The sequence below is a fragment of the Miniopterus schreibersii genome (genome assembly GCF_964146895.1).
Source record: "Miniopterus schreibersii genome assembly, chromosome: 16".
Lineage (NCBI taxonomy): Eukaryota > Metazoa > Chordata > Mammalia > Chiroptera > Miniopteridae > Miniopterus > Miniopterus schreibersii.
The window spans coordinates 23,254,730-23,276,939 of record NC_138116.1 but is presented as its reverse complement, the minus strand read 5'-3'; the positions used below and the strand labels follow the sequence as shown (position 1 = coordinate 23,276,939).

At 52.4% G+C, this 22,210-nt stretch overlaps 2 protein-coding genes across 8 annotated transcripts; both read right to left on the bottom strand.

Annotated features, from left to right (window-relative positions):
* Window positions 1-427: 427 nt before the first annotated feature.
* On the bottom strand, window positions 428-15,709 carry WNK4 (WNK lysine deficient protein kinase 4). 7 transcript variants are annotated; one of them, XM_081115761.1, is made up of 19 exons: window positions 15,009-15,709; window positions 13,499-13,671; window positions 12,306-12,526; window positions 11,861-12,018; window positions 11,286-11,374; window positions 10,984-11,200; window positions 8,947-9,211; window positions 8,611-8,732; window positions 8,325-8,383; window positions 8,106-8,223; window positions 7,714-7,830; window positions 3,402-3,539; window positions 2,813-2,867; window positions 2,106-2,710; window positions 1,966-2,026; window positions 1,456-1,864; window positions 1,177-1,376; window positions 915-1,012; window positions 428-806 (listed from the first exon to the last, which is right to left on the bottom strand). In XM_081115761.1, the coding sequence occupies exons 1-19, from the start codon at window positions 15,621-15,623 to the stop codon at window positions 804-806; spliced, it is 3,723 nt and encodes a 1,240-aa protein (XP_080971887.1). In that variant the 5' UTR covers window positions 15,624-15,709; the 3' UTR covers window positions 428-803. The 7 variants fall into 7 exon arrangements, with proteins under 7 accessions (XP_080971887.1, XP_080971888.1, XP_080971889.1 ...); XM_081115762.1 differs by having other exon boundaries at window positions 2,106-2,707; XM_081115763.1 differs by having other exon boundaries at window positions 957-1,012; window positions 2,106-2,707.
* A 1,044-nt stretch (window positions 15,710-16,753) lies between these two features.
* On the bottom strand, window positions 16,754-21,413 carry VPS25 (vacuolar protein sorting 25 homolog). Its single transcript, XM_081162859.1, has 6 exons — window positions 21,307-21,413; window positions 20,947-21,092; window positions 20,244-20,297; window positions 19,795-19,883; window positions 18,951-19,026; window positions 16,754-17,394 (listed from the first exon to the last, which is right to left on the bottom strand). Exons 1-6 carry the CDS (start codon window positions 21,357-21,359, stop codon window positions 17,282-17,284), a joined length of 531 nt encoding a protein of 176 aa, XP_081018985.1. The 5' UTR covers window positions 21,360-21,413; the 3' UTR covers window positions 16,754-17,281.
* Between the last annotated feature and the right edge of the window lie 797 nt (window positions 21,414-22,210).

The following is a 22,210-nucleotide window of genomic DNA, read 5'->3' as shown; positions in this document are numbered from 1 at the left end:
CTTTTTCCGTGAGATCTTTCCACCTGATTTAAGGGAGAGCTCATGGTGGGTCACTGGGCTGTTTGAGACTGAACCTCATCTTGGGGGAAGAAAGGTCACTCTCTGTCCTCTACCCTCAAAAACAACATACTCCAACTTTACTGCCTTTTCCCACCCCTAGAGAGAAAGGTAGATGAATGATGAGGGAGAAGTAGCTTTCATTTTTTTAAACCTCCATTGGGGCCTGCCTGTGTAGGCCTAAGGTGGGATCTAGATGGTGAGGTGGATTATTGACCTTGCAGTTTCCTTATGAACTGCTGGCAGGATCAGAACACTGGGCAACTTCTACCCCTGCCTCCTACTGTGCGAGGAGAGTCCCTTCTAAGTCCTTCCCCCCCCTTACCTCACAACCCTTTGCCCCCAGTTCTTAAGGCCTGACATACAAATTCAGAGTCCGAGTTTCTAGCATTTTTATTGGCTGCTGCTAATTCTGATGTGAGAACACCCTGTCCACTTGCCCAGCTGGGAGTGTGTCCTGTGGAAGCATCTGCGCTTGGGTGGGATTGCTTAGTGGTTGACTCTTGGCTGGGGAGGTAGCAGGGATGAAGATGGTAGGCTGCAGAATTTATACCTTCTACATACAGCAAATAGTTTGCACATGCTTGGCTCCTCCCTAGAATGGAACAGCACTCCATGCCCCTTGTCCTTCTACTCGGTCAATGCTGAGGTCTTCCTTGCAGAGCTGTGCTGACTAGTAGATTCTGAGAGCACAAGCTCCATGGGGGGTCCTGGTGTGGGAGAGACACATGGCTTCGGTTCTGAATTCACTGGAGGGAAAAGAAAAAGCACTGAAGAAACCTCAGGGTGGGGGAGGAGAGTGAAGCTGCTGCCAGTTACCATTCCGTGGGCTCTCCCTCCCTTGGGCCCGCCCTCACCATCCTGCCAACATCCCCGGCGAATGTCACCCCCTTGCTTGCCCGCTGCTCCTGGGAGCCGGTGCTGCTGCCACTCAGGGAGTTCCTTCGTATGATGCCTGGGTGCAGGATGGGGAGGGAGAGCGCTAAGTGAGGGAAGGGGCCACGGGGAGAGAGGAGCTAGTCCCCCCCACACCAAGGGCAGACTCCCAGGGCCTGGAAGAAAGCTGCATCACTAGGGAAGGGGACTGGAAAGATGGGAGCCTGGCAACTGCAGTCTCACCAGGGCCTGGGGGCTCAGAGCGCTGCAGGCTGTTGCGTCGGGAGGTAGGGAAGCTACCCTTGGAGAGGCGGCGTTGGCGGCTGGACAGCATGGCAGCGGGGGCCACGATACCCGGTGGGGGCTGCTTCCCAAGCCTGCTGTACAAGTCCTCAATTTCCTTTTTCTGCAGTGTTTGCAGTGCCTCCACCTCTGACAAGTGCCTGAGGATGCAGCAGGAGCATGAGGGCTAGCCACACACTCTTCAGTCTACTTCTTGCCCTCCATCTTCCCCAGACTCACTTCTGGCGAAGACTCTGCAGCTCAGCCCAGAATTCCTCATCCTCCCCACTGCTCTCTGACTCCTCACTGCTCAGACACAGGCTGCTATAGGTGTAGTTCATCCACACTGGGCTGGGATGGCTCAGGGGTGGGGAGCTGTCCTCCACTTGGGGTTCCTTCCCACTGTCCCTTTCCTCCTCAACTCCAGCCCCCAAGCCCTCGGCTGCACGGTCACTCTCAGCCAGAGCCTCCCTGGCCTCTGGCCCGCCTCCAGCACTGTCCTCTGTGTCTGAGCTTTCTGAGGTCAGCTGAGGGGTTGGAGGCTTCAGGGAACCAGAGAGAGTTGGGGATGTTGGTTGCAGGGAAAGAGGCTCAGCTGGTTCCTTGGATGAAGTCACTTGGAAACGCCCAACAAGCTGGGGCTTTCCCTCTGCAGAGAGACAAGGAGGGAGTCATGGAAGGAGGGAGAGAAATCAGTGGCATATAAAGTGGATTGAGGATAATGGGAAAGTCAATGGTCAGAGGCCTCACCTTCAGAGATGGGCGCCAGTCTGGCTTCCCCCAGGAGTGGCCGAGCAGGATTTGGGGAGGCCTACAAAGTGTGGGTCCATGAGGAGAGAAATTATCCAGAATGCAGCCCCCTTAATTATCTCTCTGGGTTTCCTACTCACCTCACTCTCCAACTCAGCTGTCAAAGGTGAAGGCTTTTCCTGGCCACAAGGAGCAAGGGGAGAGGGAGGGGGCAGGCTTGGTAAGGGACCAGGAGGGGCTGGAGGAGACTGGGAAAGGAGCCCAGGTGAGGGAGACAGCAGGGACTGGGCCACAGTCATCACAGCCAGTGAGAAGGCACTAGCCAGAGAGAGGAGAGGGGCTGCTGTGGTGGAGGGGACGGGAGAAGAGGAGCATGGAGGAAAGGAATGAGGCATAAGAGGGACCTGGGAACAACTGGGAGAGAAGGTAGGTGGAGAACTGGAGAGGAGAGAACTCTGTGGAAACTGAGAGGGTGGGAATGGAAACTGGGAAGCATTGGGGGAGAATGGAAGTGGAGAGCTCGGAGGGTGTGGAGAGAGATTTGAGACCTGGGAAGAAATTGGAGAAAATGGAGAGGGGCTGGGATGATATGGGGGAGAAGTGATGGGGAAGACAGGAATTGGGAAAACAGGGCTTCCAGGAGAAAATGGGTTTCCGGGAGACAAGGGGGTTCCAGAAGAAGATGGGGAGGTGGAGAAGGCTGCCCAGCTGCTATGCTCCAAGGAGGTACTGCTCTGGAGCTCTGCTGGGGAGGAGGGTGTGTTGAGATTCCAATCCTCTGCTCCCTGCACCTTTCCCTGGGGCAACCCAAGGGTTGCAGAGAGTGGGGACAGAACTCAGTACATACCACTGGATGGGTTGGGGAGGGAGCCTGGGGGGACAGGCAATGGTGCTGGCTCCTCCTGAGGGAGAGAAGGGGGCCACCGTCACAGTGGGAAAGAACCTAGTCTTAGAAGGAAGGGTTCAGACTGAGGCTCTCAAGCTAGGACTCGTGGACCTCTTGGAGTCCACAGATGAACTTTGGGAATTCAAAAATGTATTTGCTGAAATATTTAGAGGTAAAGGGCATGATGTCTGCAACTTAAGTGTTTCAGAAAAAAATATGTGCACACACATATAGAGAGGGGAAAAGAGAAAGCTAGTGTGGCAAAACAATTGGCAAACCTAGGCTAAGAGTATCTAGGAATTCTTTCTACAATTCTTGCAACTCCTTTCGGTAAGTCTGAAATTACTTCAAAATAATGAGTTAAAAGAAAAGTATGTATTGAACACAGTTTTCTAGGACAAGGGTCCATGGCTTTCACCAGAGGCTCAGAGCCACTGTTTTAGGTTTCCAGAGATGAAGAGGAGTTAGATCAAAGGCGACTAGTGAGGCAGAGGGTAGCGTAGCCTGGAGCGGAGTCCGTTTCCCCCTGGAGGTGGCCAAAGGGTCTGACCTGAGGGCCCAGGGGGTCTTCAGCAGCCTCCCCAGGGCCAGTATCTCTCTTCAGCAGGGTTTCCACTCGCTGGATAATCTCCCGAATCCGGCTCAGGAATCCAGCTCGCTCCGAAGGCAGGATGAACTCATTATACACCTGGCAAAGGTCAGCAGCAAGGGAGGGAGCGTTGTTATCTCACTCATCTCGCTCCCCCTACTCTGATCTTTAAAAGCCAGTCTTTCACCCTACCGCTTCTGCCAACCACCAACCTAAAACAAGTCTTTAATAAACATCTACTGTGTCAAGCACTGTGTGGTGTTAGCTACTTTCCTCTACAGCTTAAGAGGAAAGTAGCTGACATTCATAGGATGCATATATATACCAGAGGCTTCACATATCACATTTAACACTAACAGCAGCTTTCTGGGGTCTTTGTTAACACCCCCATTACGGAGTTAAGATAACAAATGCTCAAAGAGATTAAGTTCAGTATGCTCAAGATCACAGGATTTGCACCCAGATCTGTCTAAAGCCAAAGCCTGAGTTCTTTTCACTGTTGCTTCACATGCTTTTGGACACAATTCCTACTCTCATAGGGCTTATGAAATATACCACAGAGGTGTGCATGCGGGTACACACACACACACACACACACACACACACACACACAAATAAAAATAAGGCAACAAATGGTAAACATGACATTCAATTCCACAAACACTTATTGAGTACATACTATGTGCTAGGTACTGTCAGGAATACAGGGGAGCATAAAACAAAGTCCTGGTCCTGAGGAAGCCCAAAATCTAGTGGAAGAGACACATATACAGAGTCAGCCCATTGTAGGTAAGGCATTTATGATCGAGGGATAGATAAAAATGCTATTCCAGGCGGGGGGAAAGAGAGTTGTTGTTTAATGGGTATAGAGTTTCAGATCTGCAAAATGATAAAGTTCTGGAGATCTGTTTCCCAACTGTGAATATACTCAACGATCATGAATTGTATAATTAAAAAGGGTTAAAAGGGCAAATTTTATGTTATGGGGGGGTTATTTTTTTAATGTATTTTTTATTGATTTGAGAGCGAGAGGAAGGAAGGAGAGAGAGATAGAAACATCATGAGAGAGAAATATCAATTGGCTGCCTCCTGCACACCCCCTGCGGGGATCGAGCCTGCAACCTGTGCATGTGTCCTGACCAGGAGTCGAACCAGTGACCTCTCAGTGCCTGGGTCGACAATCAGCCACTGAGCCACACCTGTCAGGCTGTTATGTGTGTTTTTTAACCATAATTTTTATTTTTATTTATATATTTTTTAAAACATATCTTTATTGATTTCAGAGAGAGGAAAGGAGGGGGAGAGAGAGAGGGAGAAACGTCAATGATGAGAGAGTCATTGATCGGCTGCCTAGCCCGCAACCCGGGCATGTGCCCTGACCGGCAATCGAACCCCGATCTCCTGGATCCTAGGTCAGTGCTCAACCGCTGAGCCACGCATGGCCAGGCTTAACCATAATTTTTAAACGGTAGTTTTAAAAAATGCTATTCCAAAGAGATAGCAGGTCATACTACCTTGGGGGTGGGAGGTAGGGGAGATGGGGGAAGTGGGATGGTATCAGAGCTGAACCTTGAAGGATGAGTAAGAAAAACAACCCTTGCCTGGCCGGTGTAGCTCAGCAGTTGAGCATCAACCTATGATCCAGGAGATCCCAGTTTGATTTCTGGCCAGGCCACATGCCCGGGTTGCAGGCTGGATCCCCAGTAGGGGATTTGCAAGAGGCAACTGATCAATGACTCTCTCATCATTGATGTTTCTCTCTCTCTCTCTCTCCCTTTCCCTTCCTCTCTCTGAAATCAATAAAGACATATTTAAAAGAAAGAAAAAAAGAAAGAAGAAAAGGAAAAGAGAAAAGAAGAGAAGAGGACAGAAAAGTAAGAAAAGAAAAGGAAAAGGAAAAGGAAAAGGAAAAGGAAAAGGAAAAGGAAAGAAAGAAAAGAAGAAAAGAAAAGGAAAGAAAAAAGAAAAGAAAAAAGAAAAGAAAAGAAAAGAAGAAAAGAAAAAAAAGAAAAGAAAAGAAAAGAAAAGAGAAAAGAGAAAAGAGAAAAGAAAAGAGAGAAAAAAGAAAAACAACCCTTTACTGAGAACCTACCATGTGCGGACACTTCTCATACATTGTATCATGTGATTTCCCTTCTCATATCTATTATATCACATCTCATAAATTATATCAGAACATCTTTGCAAAATAGGTACTATCACCTACATCTTATTGATGAGCAACTGAGGTTCACAGAGGTTAAGAAACTTGCCCAAGTTTACTGAATTAATAAATAACAGAGCTGAAATTTGAACTCAGGTCTTATGTAAAAGCCTACCCTTTCCTTTGTTCCACGCGGTTCATCAGGGAGAGGGGGCAGTGTAGGCAGAGAAAACATCATGAGTAATAGCTCTGAGGCATGAAAAGGTATGACACATTCACAAAATAGTGGAGACTTAAGGAGAGCTGAAAGTTTTGTGAATTTTAAAGACCATGTTCCAGAATTTGGACCTTACTCTGTAACCACAAATAGCCACTAAAGATTTTGGAGCAAAAGCAACAAGATCAGGTTTAAGTGTCAGGAGAATTCTGCTGCAGAGAAGTAAAGGGTGGACTGGTAAGGAGAGAAAAGAGGGCAACGGATCCTGGGTTCAGGGAGCGGGGTCTCTGGCAGTGTGGGATCTGAGTGGGCTTGAAAGTCCAGTAGAGAAGTTTCTCAGGCAGGAGATGAGAGACCCCCTGAGCAGATGGAAGCAGAAGCAGGAAAGCACCCAGCCTCTTCAGAGGACCATTTAGAAACCAGGTGACTGAAGGAAAGATTCTGGAAGAGTCAAGTAGCTTGATGGAAGGTGATAAGCTTGCATGCCAAGTGATATTTTGTCTTTGTCCTGGACACAAGGTGAATGATATGATAGAAGAGAAGCTTTTCAGGAGAGAGTGCCTCAAGCCTGATGTTTCTCCCATTCCCTTTCCTCCTTCGCCCCAGAGGCTGACATCCACCGCCCTCACTCCACTGAAACTGGTCTCCCACAAAGCCCTTCTCCTGACAAATACCAGTGTGATCTTGCCTTCGGCTTCCCCCATGCTACCTACTTGAAACTCTCTCCTCGCTCAGTTTTTACTAACATCTTTCGGGGCTTCTCTTACCTCTCAGGCTCCATCTCTGTGTCCTTTGATAACCTATCCCCCCTCCCATTCTAGAACTGGCAGTATCCACAGAGACACACACTCAGGCCTTCTATGCCTCTGGGTTTGCAGGTCCATCTCCCTTCACTCTCAATTCTATGTTGATGACTCCTAAACCCACCTCTCTCTCTAGCCCTACCTGACCCATATCCTGCTTCTAGGGAGAATCTTATCTTGCCTGTCCATCATTCAAGCTCATGATCCCTAAAAAAAAGCCCACTTTCATTTCCAGCTTCCCCTCTCCTTTGATGGTCTACTCCCAATATTTCCAAGCTACAAGTCACCCTTGAATATCCTCTCTCCCTAACGCCCTATCATATTAACTCAGCAAATATTTATTGAGCATCTACTGTGTGTATTGTACTATGTCAATAAATTACTGTATTACAGAGTATTTTCCCGAAACCCTCTCCTCCCTCCCATATAATCTATTCTTTCCCATCCACACCTGGCTCCTGTACCCACCTGCCAACTGGATTCCCTACCCCCAACCGGCTCCCACATCCCATGGCAGACTGGTCTTCTTAAAAACCTATTCTCACCATGTGACACTCTCCCTAACTCTTAAGACCATCTATAATCCAGGCCCACTCTACATGCCCAACCTCACTTCCAGAAGGGCTCCTCCTGGAACCCTTAATTCTAGTGGTCTCCTCATGAAGCCCTCCCAATGCCATATTCCAAGTCACTATCTACTTCTATGCCTTTGCTTATGTTGTACCCCCACCCCCACTAGACATGCCCTCCCACCCTCCACTGCCATTCTTACCCATCTGTCAGAACTTGCATAAGTCCTACTTCTCCCCCCTCCTGCCCCCAGCCCATCCCTTACTTATAGCCAGAGTATCACATGTCTAGCATGTACTTCACTGTAGCTCTTGTATATACTGTTAGTCTCAAATTACTCCAGCTGAGGATCCAAATCTCACTGGATAAAAAAATCTCCCCCAAAACAAGGGCAGAGATATCTTCAGTGACACTGCGCTGAGTGCTTTAAAAACCCTTGCTGTTGGATGGGGGGGGGGGGAATTCAGCACCAGGGAACATCAGGAGGGAGACCGTTGTCCCAGACCCAAAGACTCAGTCATCTTGCTCCTCCCTCCTCACCATGGCAGCTGCAATCTCTTCTGGGCTGTCCCCATCCAGATCAAATCGGAAGGTCACCATCTTGCTGTTGTGCGTCTGTAGCTGGCACTCAACCACTCTGTCATTCTGGTCTGAGACCTTCAGATTTAAATTCAGCAGAGGGAGGAGGTCAAGCCTTCTGTCCTCATCACATGTCCCCACCCCACTCCAACCATGTGATGTGGCCAGATTAGAACCGAAGAGAAGCAGACCCTGCTCCCAAAGTCTGGTATTAGAAACCGGCTGCCACTTGAGTGCCAGTCACACACCGCTGCTACCAGTCACACACACTTTTTCTGGCTGACCTCCCCCATCCTTCTGACAGTTCCCTCCTGGCCCTGAAGGTTGTTCCCCACGTCCTGTGCCTTCCTTACACTAGTGACTCGAAGCCGGGATCTGGGTCTGCGCCGGAGATTTCTCCCTAGGGGTCTCCTCATCCGTCCCATCCCTTCACCCACGTCGCTAAGGCCTGATGCTGCATCTGAGGCGTAGCTACAAAAGGGAAAAGAGATACAAGGAGTGTCAGAGTGGACCCTGGGACCCCAGAGCTCAAAATGTCTCACTCTAGCACCCCAACTCGTACCAGAACTTACCTGTCTCCAGGGGAAAAGTCACTGCCAGGGCCAGAACGGGGAATAGATAAGGCAAAGGCCTGAAACAGGATATGGGTTCTTAAGATCAGAGCAAGATCATTGTTGGGATCCAGGGAGATGGTTTCAAGGATGCTGAGGTACTAGGGAGATGGAATTAAGGGAGATGAGGACAAGAGTGGTAGATTTCCAGGGACATGGGGCCAGGTCATGGGGTTGGATTTCACAAGGAGGGAAATAGGTCATAGGCTTGGAATGGCTGGGAGCCCCCCAAGTGACCCCCTCTCACCGAGGGCAGGCAGAGATGGGACTCAGCGGGGCTGGATGGCACCCCACTAGGGGGCTGAAGGGCAGGGTCTGAGGCATCCAGGAAGCCGGAGGAGCTGAGGTAGCCATCAGTCTCGCAATCCGCTGGTGGGGGAGGGGATCAAAAAAGGGGAAATAAAGGAGAGTGGTGGCAGAGGAGGGGGCATGCCTGAGCAAGGAGGGGCCTGGAGTTGTCCAGGAGCTTCATGGCTAGATGTGGAAGGCAGGGTAAGCGACAGTGCTGCTGGGTTGAACTTCTGGGTGGGGGGCTGAGGCCAAGGGTTCTGGGACCTGGGTCCTAAGATCAGAGGTGACTTACAGGTGGTAGATGAGTAGCTGGCATGGCGGAAGAGGAACGGCTGGTGTTGGTCTGCCTCTGGCTCCTCAGGCTCAGGGGGGAAGGAACTGGGGAGACCAGGAGTCATGGGGACAGTTGCTGGTGGTGGTTCTGGCTCAGGGGGGAGGGCCTCCAACTCCCTAGCTTTGCGCAGCTTCTCCCGCTTTCGTTGGATAGCGGCCACCCGTTCACGTACTGCACGGGCCACAGGCTGGTAATCAGCTTCGCAGACTAAGCCCAGGGCCACCTGGAGTAGGGAGGGTGAGGAACACAGCTCGGGATCCCCCTCAAAGACCCATCAGAACACTTTCTTGGGACCTCCAGGATATGGAAGGGAGCCAGCATTTATTGGTTATCTACTATACCTATTAACTGGAAACTGCTTACATGATTGCCGTTAAGTCTGCCCAATAACCTCCTGAGGTCATCTCATCAACCCCATTTTAGAAATAAGTGACCAGTTCATGGTTATACAATGAGTCAGTTCCTCTCATTTTGCAGGGGGAAGATGAAACATTTGGCAATGTTTGGAAACTTTTTAGTTGTCATAAGGGTGGGGGGGTGCGGAGTAGATGCTACTGGCATCTAGTAAGTAGAAGCCAGGGAATCGCAACATCCTACAATGCACAGGACAGTCCCCAAAACAAAGCCAGTAATGTCAAGGTCAAGAACTCCTGTAAGTAATGGGTCAGGATTTGCTCTCAGTCAGTGCTAGGGAGACCTGTTCTTATGCCACATTTCAAAACACTTTCTCAGGTTCTTGGCCCAGACCCACCCATATGGACAACCCTCATCCTTTCAACTTCCATTTTTCTCTTGAGAATCATATACTCTCTCCTCCCCCTCAGGCCTTCCTAAACCAGCTCCCCAATCATCTTCCCCTACATCTTCTACCTCCCATGTATACCTCTCCTAGTCCTTCAGTTTCCTTTATTCATTTCAGCAACGGGCTTTGCTGGGCATGTAAAGGAGGTAGGGCAGGGTGATCTGACTTAAAGGCTGAACAACCTAAGTTTAGATCCGGCTCTGCCACTTACTTGCTTGGCACGTTGGACAAGAAATTCAATGTCTCTGAGTTTTCATTTCCTCATCAATAAATCAGGATAAAATCATTCTATGTCGAGGTGGTAACTGATCAAATGCACGTGAAAATGCTCTAAGACATATACACATGTGGGCTATTAATGAGCTCCTACCACGTGTCAAGCACTGTCTGGGATAGAAAAATCAATAAAACACAATCTCTGCCCTCAAGGAGTTTATAGTCTAGTAGAGGAGAAAGACAGAAATGTATCCTGGTGGAAAACAAGACGGATGGACGGTGGTGGGTCCTGTAACTGAGGAGCTGCTGAAATGAGAACCAGCATTTAATTTTGACTCTATAGAGACATAGGCTTCCTGAAATTGACGGTTCTGTGCACGGAGGAAGAAAGACAAGAAAAAAAACAAAACCAAGAGATTGGGGGAGAGGGGGGAATGACAAAAAAATAAGAAATAAATAGGTAGACAAATTGGAGAGAAAGGCATTCCAGAAATATCGGGTCAGCAGGAAGTAAAGCAGAGAGGCTGGAGGACCCAGGGTCTGTTCTGGAAACGAAAATCTCCAACTTATTGAACACAAGATGTTCGTGCGGGTGTGTTCAGAAGGAAGGTGCACGCCCCCCGGCGGGCGTGGCTCAGAGATTGAGCATCAGCCTAGGATCCAGGAGCTTGAGGTTCATTTCCCGGTCAGGGCACTTGCAGGGTGGGGTGGGGGGAGGGATGGCGGGGGGGGGATGGGGGGGGATGGGGGGGGATGGGGGGTGGGCTCGATCCCCAGTGGGGGGCGTGCAGGAGGCAACCGATCAATGACTCTCATCATCGCTGTTTCAACTCCCTCTCCCTTCGTCTCTCTGAACTCAATAAAGATTTTAAAAAAAGGAAGGTGCAGGAGATGCGAAGAAGAGTGGGTTGTGCCCCTTTGCCACCACCCGGCGTCCCTCGCAGGCCCAACTGCAGGGCAGTGGGCCCTCGGCTCACCATCTCCTGCGCCACCTCCTCGGCGGCATCCCGGCCCAGCTGGAACAGGAACTCGATGGCCTGGTTGTCCCGGGGGCGCCCTCCGCGCCGCGCGTCCTCCATGCGCAGCCAGAGCTTGAGGTCGGGCTTCTCGCCGTCGTCCTCCTCCGCCAGCTCCACGTGCACGCCGCGCTCCTCGCGGAAGAAGGCGTGGGCCAGAAGGTCCTGGATGGTGAACCTGGGGGGCGGCGCGGCAGCCCTGAGCCGCGTCCCCGCGGCCGCCCGCCCTCGCGGCCCGCCCCGGCCCGGCCCCCTCCACCCACCTCTCGTTCTTATCCGTGCGGATGCAGCCTTCGATGATCTCCTTCACCTCGGGCATCTTCACCTTGTAGAAGCTGTTCGGTTTCGTGCCCTGGGGACGGGGTTTCTTTAGCCTCGGGCTCTCTGCGCCCCCGGTTCTAGGCTAGACACGCGCCTGAGGCGCAACGCTCGCAGTCGCGAAAGCACCGTGACTGCTACCGGGGGATCTGATTTTGAATCCCAGTCCCTCCGTGTATCGATAATGTGACCTTAAACAAGTCTGCCTTAAGCCAGTTTTTTTTCATTTGGAAAACAGTGGGCAGAATATTTGCCCTGCTCACCCCGTGGGGCAGCTGGAAGGATCCGATGAGAGGCTGAAAGTGGAATCGTTTGTAAACTCTAAGGAGCGATACACACACATCATTATTCTAAACAGCTCGTACTGCCTGGGGGCGTGTGTGCATCCACGCTACTGCAGTGGGAACCAGGGTGTCTGTGTCTAGCCTGTTTTCATTAAGGGAAAGGGCACTGACCACGGGCTGGCTGAAACAGGAAAATGGGAGGGAACCTGGAATTCCCAACCTCCCCCCCCCCTCACCGAGGTGACCTTGCGGTAGATTTGCGCGGCATTCTGGCACTCGGAGTAAGGGTACTCGGAGGTAGCCATCTCCAGCATGCACATGCCAAACGCGTACACGTCCACGGCCTCATCGTACTTTTCCTCGTACATTTCTGGAGCCATGAACTCCGGGGTCCCTGGAGGATTCACAGCAAGCGTCAGGTTGCAGAGCCTCCTTTCTGGCCTCACCCCTCCCCTTGGGTGTAGTAGGCCAGGCAGCCCTCCAGTTCCGGAGTGCAAGCAGCCAACCCTTCTCCACCACGGTGGTGGGGAGGAGATGCCACAGGTCTCTCCGTTTTCCCCATGGTTTTCTAACTCTGTAGAACTCAAAAGGACTCTGCTGGGGGGAAGGGGGACCCCAGGCTCTCTTCTGATACGGCAAAGGTAAAATAAAAATGGCAAGGACCCTCCTGGAGGGACTCACCAATGACACTCTTGGCAAAGGAGGCGCGCTTGAGCGTGGCCAGGCCCAGGTCCCCGATCTTGACGGAGCCCGTAGGGCCGGTGATAAAGACGTTGTCGCACTTGAGATCTCGGTGCAGGATAGGGGGTACTCGGGAGTGTAGGAAATGAAGCCCCCGAAGGATCTGACGGCTCCAACGCTGAAGGACTCGGGGCTTCATCTCACGGAACCGCCTCAGGTATCTGGGGAGAGCGCACAGCCAGGGTTGTGGTCGAGGGACGAAGCCCTCACTGGGAAGCTCCCCCTAAGCCCTATCTACACCACCACCTATGCATCTTCTACCAGCATTCTCTTAGCCTAGGTCTGCGAGGGGATCCAGGGAGAAACTGAGTCAGGAGGTGTGGGAGGCAGACGTGAGATTATAGGAAGTAGGCCAAGGTGCGTGGAAGCACCGGAAGGGATGCCTGACTGCCCTGGCGCCGGGGAGGCCTCACAGAGGAAATAACTGTGCTGCATCCTGAAGGATGAGTAGGCGTTCAAGGGTGAAACGGGGAAGGGATGGAGACTTTCCAGGCAGAGGGGACATTGTGCTCAAAGGCACAGAGACAGCAAGCCACCAAGCAGGGTGGGAAGAGGTGCTGGGAATTTGGTTTATCTGAAATTTAGGGTGAAGATGAGGCTGGATCCCAAGGACTGCAAGCTGTTTAGGAAGTGTGGACTTTATCCTGAGGGCATGGGAGACCTTGAAGGGTTTTTAAGAATGGGAGTGAGAAGGTCAAACTTGCAACGGAGACATAACCCCAGAATGCAGGAAGAAAGGATAGCTTGGACAGGAGAGGGACAGAGTGGGGGAAGGCCCTTAGAGAGGACTGCCGGTCTCCAGACCAGTAAGGTAGGTGGCAGTGAGGTGGGGGTGTAGATGGGGCAGTGAAAACCAAGTGGGGAGATAGGAGGAAGGACCTGAAGACAGACTGAAGGGGGAAGGAGATGCACAGAGTAGACGGAGAGGAGGCATCTGGGGAGACACTGAAGTTTTGGCTGTAGTGCTGGGTGGACCTTGCAATTCACCAAGGCAGGGACATAGGAGGGGTGGGTGAGAGAGAGTGAGCCTGGTGCTGGACCTGGATGTAGAGTCTGAGGAGCCTGGGAGAAGTTCCAGAAGCAACGGGACCTCCCACCAACCACCACCACCACCACCAGGCGAAGGAGCTCACGTCTTGAGTGTGCCCGAGGTCATGAGTTCAGTGACCAGCACGATGCAAACCTGGCCCCTCAGCACTGACTTCCACGAGTCATAGAAGCGGACGATGTTGGGGTGCTGCAGCCCCTTGAGCATCTCCACTTCCTCGGAGAATCGCTGCCGCTCTGCTCGAGACAGTTTCCGAGTCTGTGGGGTGGGGGATGGGGGTCAAGGTCAAATCTGTCCCAGGACCCCCATGGTGAGGGGTTAAGGTGGGGCACAGGGGGCGGGGCTGGGGGGCGAAAGGTGAAGGTTGAAGCCGTGGGATGGGGCTGGGTCGGTCGGTAGGATCGTTGGCCTAACCGGCTATAGACCCCTAATTCCAGGTCCGCCCCCTCAAGCTGCTCCAAGGACACGCCCATCCTGGGCCTGGGACCGCCCCCTGGACCCCCTGCTGGACACAGCGACTTTATGCAGTCGGGTCCAGGAGCCCTGAGCTCAATAGCGCCTTTGTGGCCGCCCGGGCAGGCCGTGGGGCGGGAGGGGGCGCCCGGGGGACGGCAGCGGGCGGGCAGACGGCGGGTAGAAACCTGGGGCCGCCAAGGGGGTTAGCTCCAGAAATGGAGAACTGCTAAAACCAGACAGAAGGAGTGCAGCAAAAGCAAGGATCAAGGACCAGGTTCCAGGAGACCACCCCCTGGCTGTCCCGCTCCGGTCTCATCTCCCTCCCTCACCCCCACCCCACCCCACCCCACCCCACCCCAGTTTGGCCGCCTCTACAGCCTGGCCTGGAGCCTGGGGCGCGGCAGTGGCAGAGCAAGGGGCAAGCCCAGTGCCAGGGCTCCGGAAAGGACCCTTCCCTCAGGCTCTGTCCCCCAGTCTGAATCTGCGGCTGCTGGCAAAAACTTAAAGCCCACGGGGCTCAGCACCTTTGGGTCTGGGAAGGGAGAGCCCAGGCAGGCAGTGGGATGAGTAGGGCTGGATTTGGGCCAGCGCCAGAACTCCTTGTCTCTCCCTCCCCCAACTGTGGAGAAGTCCAGAAGTCTGACTGCTCCAGAAGGGGCCTGCGAGGGCCCCATCCTGCCACAAGAGCTGAAATCTTCTGGAAGTGGAGAGGACCCTGCCCCACCCCCTGGCCTCCATCATCCCAACCTCCAGTGAAGATCTAGGTTTAGGGAACAGGAAGACCAGGGTCTCGCTGCGTCTGGAGACTTAGGGGAAGGGGCGGACCATTGCAGGATAGCCAGCCAGCCACCTTCTCAAACCTGAAATGGCCCATTATCCAGTTTACCATCCCACTTTCCACCTCTCCGGGTTGAGTACGGGGACTTTAAAGCGGACAATGTCCAAACCCTATACCACCTGCCTCAGTTTCTCTCTCTGCAGCCCAGGATCAGCCAGATCCATGGGTCATCAGAACAAGTGGCGGCAGGAGTGTCTGGACGTTTGACTGGAAAAATACATCCCTCCTTTGTTGCTGTCCCCTGGGTCTCCCATCCCAAGACCTCCAGAAGGTCCCATCCCGAGGTGCCACCCAGCCGCACCTGCAGCTCACACCAGGCCACCTCCACCGTGGTGTCGGTGTCTAGCCCTCGATACACCGTCTTGAACGAGCCACGTCCAATCTCAATGTCAAACTTGAGGTAGCGGCCGTCCGGGGACGTTGCCACAGCCTGGGTCTCCGAGTCCTCCTTTTCCTCCTGCTCCCGCCGCCGCTCCTGGGCCGCAGCTTCGGGGACCCTTGGCGGTTCCCGGGATCCCAGGCTTCCTGCGGAGCACGCGAGCTCCGGACGCGCAGAGTCCGCAGCCTTCACCTGGGCCCCCCCAGTCCACGTGCCCTCGGCGGGCTCTTCGGAGCTAGGCAGTGGGCTCCTTGCGGCGTCGGGACCAGCACAGTCCGGAGGATTGGGGGGCTCCGGAACCGGTGAGGTTGCCTGGCACCAAGAGCTCAGCAGCCCCAAGTCGACTGAGCTTCGGCGGCTGAGACGGGAAGAACGCGGCCGGGGCTCAGCTTTCCCGGAGAAGCGGCGCGCCCGGCGAGGAAGGGGCCCGAGGCGGGGCGGCCCCGTGGCAGCGAGAGGGGGCGCAGGCCGCAAGGCCAGGTCGGCCTCCGCCTGGGACATGGGGCCCGCGGTGTCTGGGGCTGGGGGTGCCAGCATGAAGAAGGGCCGGGCTCCGCAGGGCGGTAAGCCGGGCGACTGGAGAGGAGGCAGCCGGACAGGCGGACTGGTCGGGTGCGCAGCACTCAGGCAGAGCTACTGGGGCCCTAGCCCCCGGCTCGCCCGCACCAGAGCCCCGCCCCCAGCCCCGCCCCCACCCCCCAGGGCCGCCCCCTCCAAGCAGCCAGCGGTGCGGATTCTGGTGCACAGCCCTTCACCTCACCCCTCGCCCCGCCCCCGGCCAATACCCCTCTCCTCCCCCGCCTCCCCGCTTCCCCGCCTTCAGTCTCATTCCTAAGTGCCGGGTGCGAGGCCACGGGGTGTCCTCTCGCACTAAGAGTGCGCAAACCTGTTTGGTGGGGGGCATGACGCTGGACAGGGAGAGGAAACGTGACCTCGGCTCCCAGGCCCTAGAAAAGGGGGGTGGCTAGGGGAGGCTACCACACGCCTGCACGCCCCAGATAAGGTAGCACCACCCCTCCTAGCTGTCCAGAGTAGCACCAGGCTGACAATACAGAGGTCAATGGGAAGGTCTGGTTTTCTCCGACACGCCGCCATCCCTCCGGGCTGCACAGGGATGGGTGTGTGCACCCCAGGACAAGCCCCACCCCCAAACCAAGGCCCCGGTCACCCATCCCTTCCACCTCCCTACCTTGACCGCAGCTTGGCCCTGATTAAGAGTGGCTGTTTTTGCTATGTGGGCTCTCCTTCCTCCCCCTTCTGTTTGCCAAAGTTTCCAATAAACCAAAGTCCATGTCCGGTTTACTCCCCCTCAACTCTCCTTGGCCTCAACTACCTCACCCAGACCAGATGGATGGAGGGAGGGGCTTCAGTGTAGTTCAGGACTTTCATGGGGGAGGTGAAGGAAGGGGAAGCCATTAAGTTACTCCATCCAGTTCAGACACAGAAAGCAGTGTCTCCAAGCTGTGTTCCATCAGCACTCCCCCACACAGCCCACCCAGCAGATGTAAAACCACAGGCTCACCAGGGAGCCCGCCATAACTGGAGGACCTTGTCATTTACAAAGGCCATAGGCTTTCTCTTCCCTCTTCTAAGCTGGGATTTTCTCAGGGGGTAACACTTCACAGCCCTCCCCATGTCCATTCAGTAGTAATACCAGAGGCAGGCAGTGGGGTTGAGCTTTTTAATATCACAGATCACTGTCCAGCCCCTCCTCTCACTGGCAGGCCCCTTCTTGGGCCTCCTTTCTTCATATTGCCTGGAAGGCTGCCTGCAGCCAGGGCTTCCACTATCCCATAGGAAGGATCCAGCACCAGCCTGAGAGGGGAGGCAACAGCAGCTACAGGGGTGGGAGGGGGGAGAGAAGCTTGTAGAGGTGTGTGTGTGTATGTGTGTGTGTGTGTGTGTAGTTACATATGTGAACACATGTAAAGTGCTGGGTTTACAGACCCTGGGCTCAGGGACAATCTAGGACAGAAGAGGAGAAGGGGCAAGGAGAGGAACATCTCTTCTCTATGGCACCTCAGCCTTGCCCTATCCCAGGGACAAACACATGGGGTTAGTGGAAACCCATCCCTGGACTGAAGCCCTTTTGAGTCTGGTGGAGTCACAGATCCAGTCTGTGGGGACACTGGGTCTGTCTCCTTTTGAAAGCCCTGGAAGGGTGGGAGGTAAGGCGTAAAGGGAGACGGGTCTTGCTAGAAGAACTTGACGCCTCGGCCATCGCTGATGGTGATGATCTCCGCTTTGTGCTCCTGCTGGAGGGCCTGCAGAGCGCGCAGTAGGGTTGCCTCATCCAACCCATGGAACTCTGGACAGGGAGAGAGAGGTAGTCAGGGACACTCAGCTCCTTGGGGCTCAAGGCCTTTGGGGAGAGCAGTCTAGCTGGAAGCTGAGAGCTTACAAGGCCAGGATATATATGTGCCATCTACACTGCTGCAGCTGCCACCCACCCTTCCTGGGTATACCTTAACAGTAAGGAGTGGAATGCCCTGGCCCAGTAGCTCAGTTAGAGCATCATCCTGATACACCAAGTTGTGGGTTCGATCTCCGGTAAGGATACATACAAAAAGCAACCAATGAATGTATAAATAAGTAGAACAATAAATCAATGTTTCTCTCTCACTCCCCCTTCCTCTAAAATCAATAAATTAAAAAAAAAAAATTTTAAAGGGAAGGAAGAAAGCTTTAGTCAGCATAAAATGAGTATTCATACTTATTTTTCCCTTCTTGATTCTTCTGTCAGACTCAACTCCTATGTGCACCCCAAACAGTGCCTGATGCACAAGAGTGACACCATTTGCTTGTGAGCCAGAGGGAGCCTTGGCAATCAACCCTAGGGAGGTCAAGGCCCTTGTCATGGGGACTGACTCTATCTGCACATTTGTACCCATCATGAGGACCTGTCCTAACACAAAGAAGTATAATCTGGCCAGGAGACTGTTAAGGTCCAGCACAGATATATGCCCTTTCCTAGTTAAAAGAAACAAGCTGGGAACCAAGGGCCAGCTGAGTGTCTGAGGGCCAGGAGATATGGCATTATACTTTAGGGAGATGTGAGAGGCAGGAGGCAAGCCCTAACAAGCTTGCTCACCTCATCCCCTGCGGGGGCTCAGCACTTGAGTCAGAAAATTTGCTTTCTGAGGAAGCCTCCAGCTTTGCCCAGCCTGAGTAGTGGGCTGGGCAAGGCTGCAGCACTGAAGTCATAGGTGATGGTGGGAGTAGCAAGCAGAGGCCTGCAGATCAGGGGGAAAGAGCCAAGAGCTATAAAATCTGTTAGGGCAGTCAGGACCTGGCAGAAAGGGGAGGCACCCCCTTTTCCCCAGCTAAGATATAAACTTTTGGTGATCCTGGGGATCAGAATCTGAAGGCAGAAATAAAAGAGCTATGTAAAAATCAATCACTATGCAAATCATTGCCTGGCCAGAAAACAAAGTACTTAACAGGGCTGAGGGTGTTGGCCCAATCCCTTTAGCTATTGTCCACAAAACTTGAGCCCTCTATAAGAATAAAGGGTGAAAGAAAGCCTGAGTCAGCAAGGAATGAGGTTTCAAGCTTAATCTCCTGCCCTGGCTCCTCATTTGGCGTCTACACCCCTAATTCTTAACTTCATGGTTCACAGATGCCCTTGAAAATCTGATAATACTGACTCTATCCCTAGATAAAACACATATACCCCTACAAACAAAACTTAGGGCTTTTTGTATATGAATTCAGGTAGTTTATGAAAATAATGGATATGGGTTAAGAACCCTTGTATTATGTAGTATTTGGAATTCAGAGGCAGAGAAATGGGAAGTCTGAATGTCACTTAAACAAGGACTGGAGGATTCAGATGACAAAACTGGGGGAAGAGAAAGGCATTACCCTCATCCTCTGTGTCTTCCCCATTGGTCAGTTCATACAGGGTGAACACGGAGTTGTTCTGGCCACTTCTGGAAACCTGGACACAGAAAACCGGGATTGAATAAGGACCAGGAATCTCCTGGGAGAAGGTAAACTGGCCAGCTCCACCTCTTGACCCAGGAATGGTACCCAGTCTCAAACCAGGGTTGTCACTTCTGCAGAGAAATGGCTAAAACCCACAAACCACACAGGTGCTATATTTATATGTGTACACACACATTTGGAACCACTAAACCACAGGCCTTCACGTGTCTGAGTTGTGACCTCTCATTCTGGTTGTTTTCCTGTTCAGGAATGGGTGGTATGTATTTGTTATATTTGGGTTGTTGATGTTTCCTCCCCTCCTTTCTCTCCTGGGAACGTTTAGAGCTAACGGTGGCTAGGAATGTGGGAGACAGAGTGTGTCCCCACACCCACATTGGTTCAGAATGTCGCCTTCATATTGTGGACAGCCCCGTAAGGGTGCAGTGGGGGAGGGGCCCCATGGATTTTTTTTCCCCCTTCCTTTCCCCATTTATCTCCTGTGGCCAGAGGCTCCAGCCAACAATAGTACTCGTGGTTCCCAGTACTGCATTCTCCAAACATGGCCTCACATAGCCTCTAGCCTCCAACAGGCAATGAAAGGGAACTTCTGTGAAGCCTTGGAAATTGAGTCACTGAAAGAATCTTCCCTGGAACACCTACACTTCCTCATTCTGCCCCTTCCCACTTTGCTCAGTCTGGCTCTGGGAACACCAGGTATCTGCTGAGCACAGATACAATTCTCCTTTGCCATGTATTTGTCATTGCAGCAGAACAGTCTCACCCACTGATAGATGAGTTTCCCCCATTCTTCTGGCCTCCGCCACATGATCAGGAAGCTAGATTTGTTCTTATCCAGCCACTCGAGGTTCCCTGCAAATCAGATACTTATGAAAGCATCATGCTCTAAGAAGGGACAAAGAGGTAAAAACCAAGGTGGAAAAGAGAAGAGACTCAGCTTTCAGAAAGAGAAATTCAAAATTTGTTTTACTATTGCTGTCTACAAGGCGCTCATTCTCCTTCCTCATCTCTTCAGGTATTAGGGCACAGATGAAAAGATTTAACTTTGTGTACCAACGGGGGAAAGGACCTGGGGAATTGGGCTGTCTACTGTACAGAGAACTCTGAGCTTCAAGCAAGAAGAGAGAAAAAAGTTATTAAAAGACGTGTTAATCTACCCTCAGGAAAACCCAACTAGGAGGAAAAATAAGAAATCTGGGGAATTGAACCCACCTTTCTTCCTCAGTTCCTCTAATACAACCTGGATTGATTCCACAGGGAGCTTCCCTGGTTTAAGGTTAAAGAAATGGCATTAATGGAATAACTGAGTGAGATAAAAATTGGCAGAGCCAGCCTCATGCTGAGAACCACCTGCCCCCTACCTCTCCCTCCCACATACATATATGTGCAATTCCCCAACGGGATATAAACTGGCACTTCTTGGATATTGGGGGAAAGAAGATAAAAACAAACTATTCCAATTAAAAGGAAGAGCTTTACAAAATGAAAAGTACTATATTTTCTTATCCTCTGTCTGCTCTCCCTCCTGCACAGATATTTTAGGCATGAATCAGGCAGCAAAAACAAATGACCCTTACTTCCTGGGAGGAGGAGAGTAGGTGGAACACATTACTAAAGTTAGTACATGAGTTTGAGCCTCACAATGACCAGGACAGGAAATTCAGAGCCAAAAGGGCTCAAGTTGAAAGACCTGAATGGCACCTGGGTACCCATCACTGCCTAGGACTAGAGGGTTTGGTGCTGCATTTGGGTTTGGGGATAAAATGGATGCCAGCTCCATATACTTGCTCTTCCTCAAGGCCAGTTTGGATGGGAACCTGACTACTGTGGGTGAAGTGTGTGTGTGTGGTCTGGGCATGTGGCAAAGTGTGGAAGTGCATGTGTGTGGGCTGTGGACGAGTCTGAGGGAGGATACGCTGTAGCTTCACGTTGTTGAAGAGCGGGCTCTCCTGAGCTTCCATCACCGTCATGCTGGACTGTTTGTGCAGGCGGCAGAAGGACAGGACCAGCGAGCACCAGGCGGCCAGCTGCTTCTGCCGAGTGTCCACGTTCGGCTGTAACCTGCCGGGCGAAGGGGATGGGTTGCAGAATTACAGGGAGTGAGAAGGAGAGAGGCAGCACTTGCCGGAGGCGCGTTTCGAGGAGAAAGTGAGGAGCTGAGAGTGGTGGCGACCGTGTCCTTTCTCCCCCTCCCCAAGTGAAGGATCAGAGCTGAGCCCGGGGGCCGGGGGAGGGAAGGGAGGCACAGCGGGGCTTCTCGGGGTCTGAGCCTCACGTAAAGAAGGGCGGGAAGCGATACTGCCACGGCCACTCGAAACTCATCGCCATCGTAGTAGTCCTGGAAACCCGGAACCTCCCGGCAAAGGACTTCCGGTCTCCGCTTCTGCACGTCCGGGCAGAAAGCACAGCAGAAAGGTTCCGGACCCTCCTTGGGAGACGGGGGCAGTCTAAAGGAAGAGATATTCATTCACCTTCAGCCAGTCTCTTGCCATTACCCTAAAAATTCTTACCATTTAGAGCAGAAAGGTCCCAGAGAAGTCTGATTCAACCCCAGAAAAGGGCAGTGCCTTTCTCACCGCAGCATAGTTTATTCATAGAACTGCAAGTAGAACCCCAGTTCTCCAGACCCCAGCCTAGGCTTATGTCCACCATGCCAGGCTTCTTTCAATGTTAACATTTGTTTCAATTGACATTTAAATTAAACGCCTCGCAATTCACCAATCTCCTCAATTCCTATGTCCTTTGACTCCATTCCTCAGTCTCCTGCAGCACCCGTGGGAACACATTTGTAGCTTTTATAGCTGGAAACAGCTCTGCTTCCACGATTCAGAGCTGTCATCTTTGACCACAGCCATCTATCTCTTACCTGTCTCACGTCCTCACTTCCTAGTCTCAAGTCTCAGACCCCTTTTGGTCTATCTGATTCCTTACCCAGACTAGACTACTCAATTCTGTCCCCTGCGCTACCTACCTGCTGGTCAGTTTTCAAACCAGGATTGTTGCTCCCTGCTCACCCACATCCCTCTTTTTTTGTCATTCCTTGGTAGGGGAATATTACTAGAAAAAAAATCACCAGAGCATGCTGAGACCCAGATTCCTTGACTAACCCTGCTGCTGGGCTCTGAGTGCAGTCCAGTAACCCTTTGTCTTTTTTTTTTTTTATTGATTTTAAAGAGAGG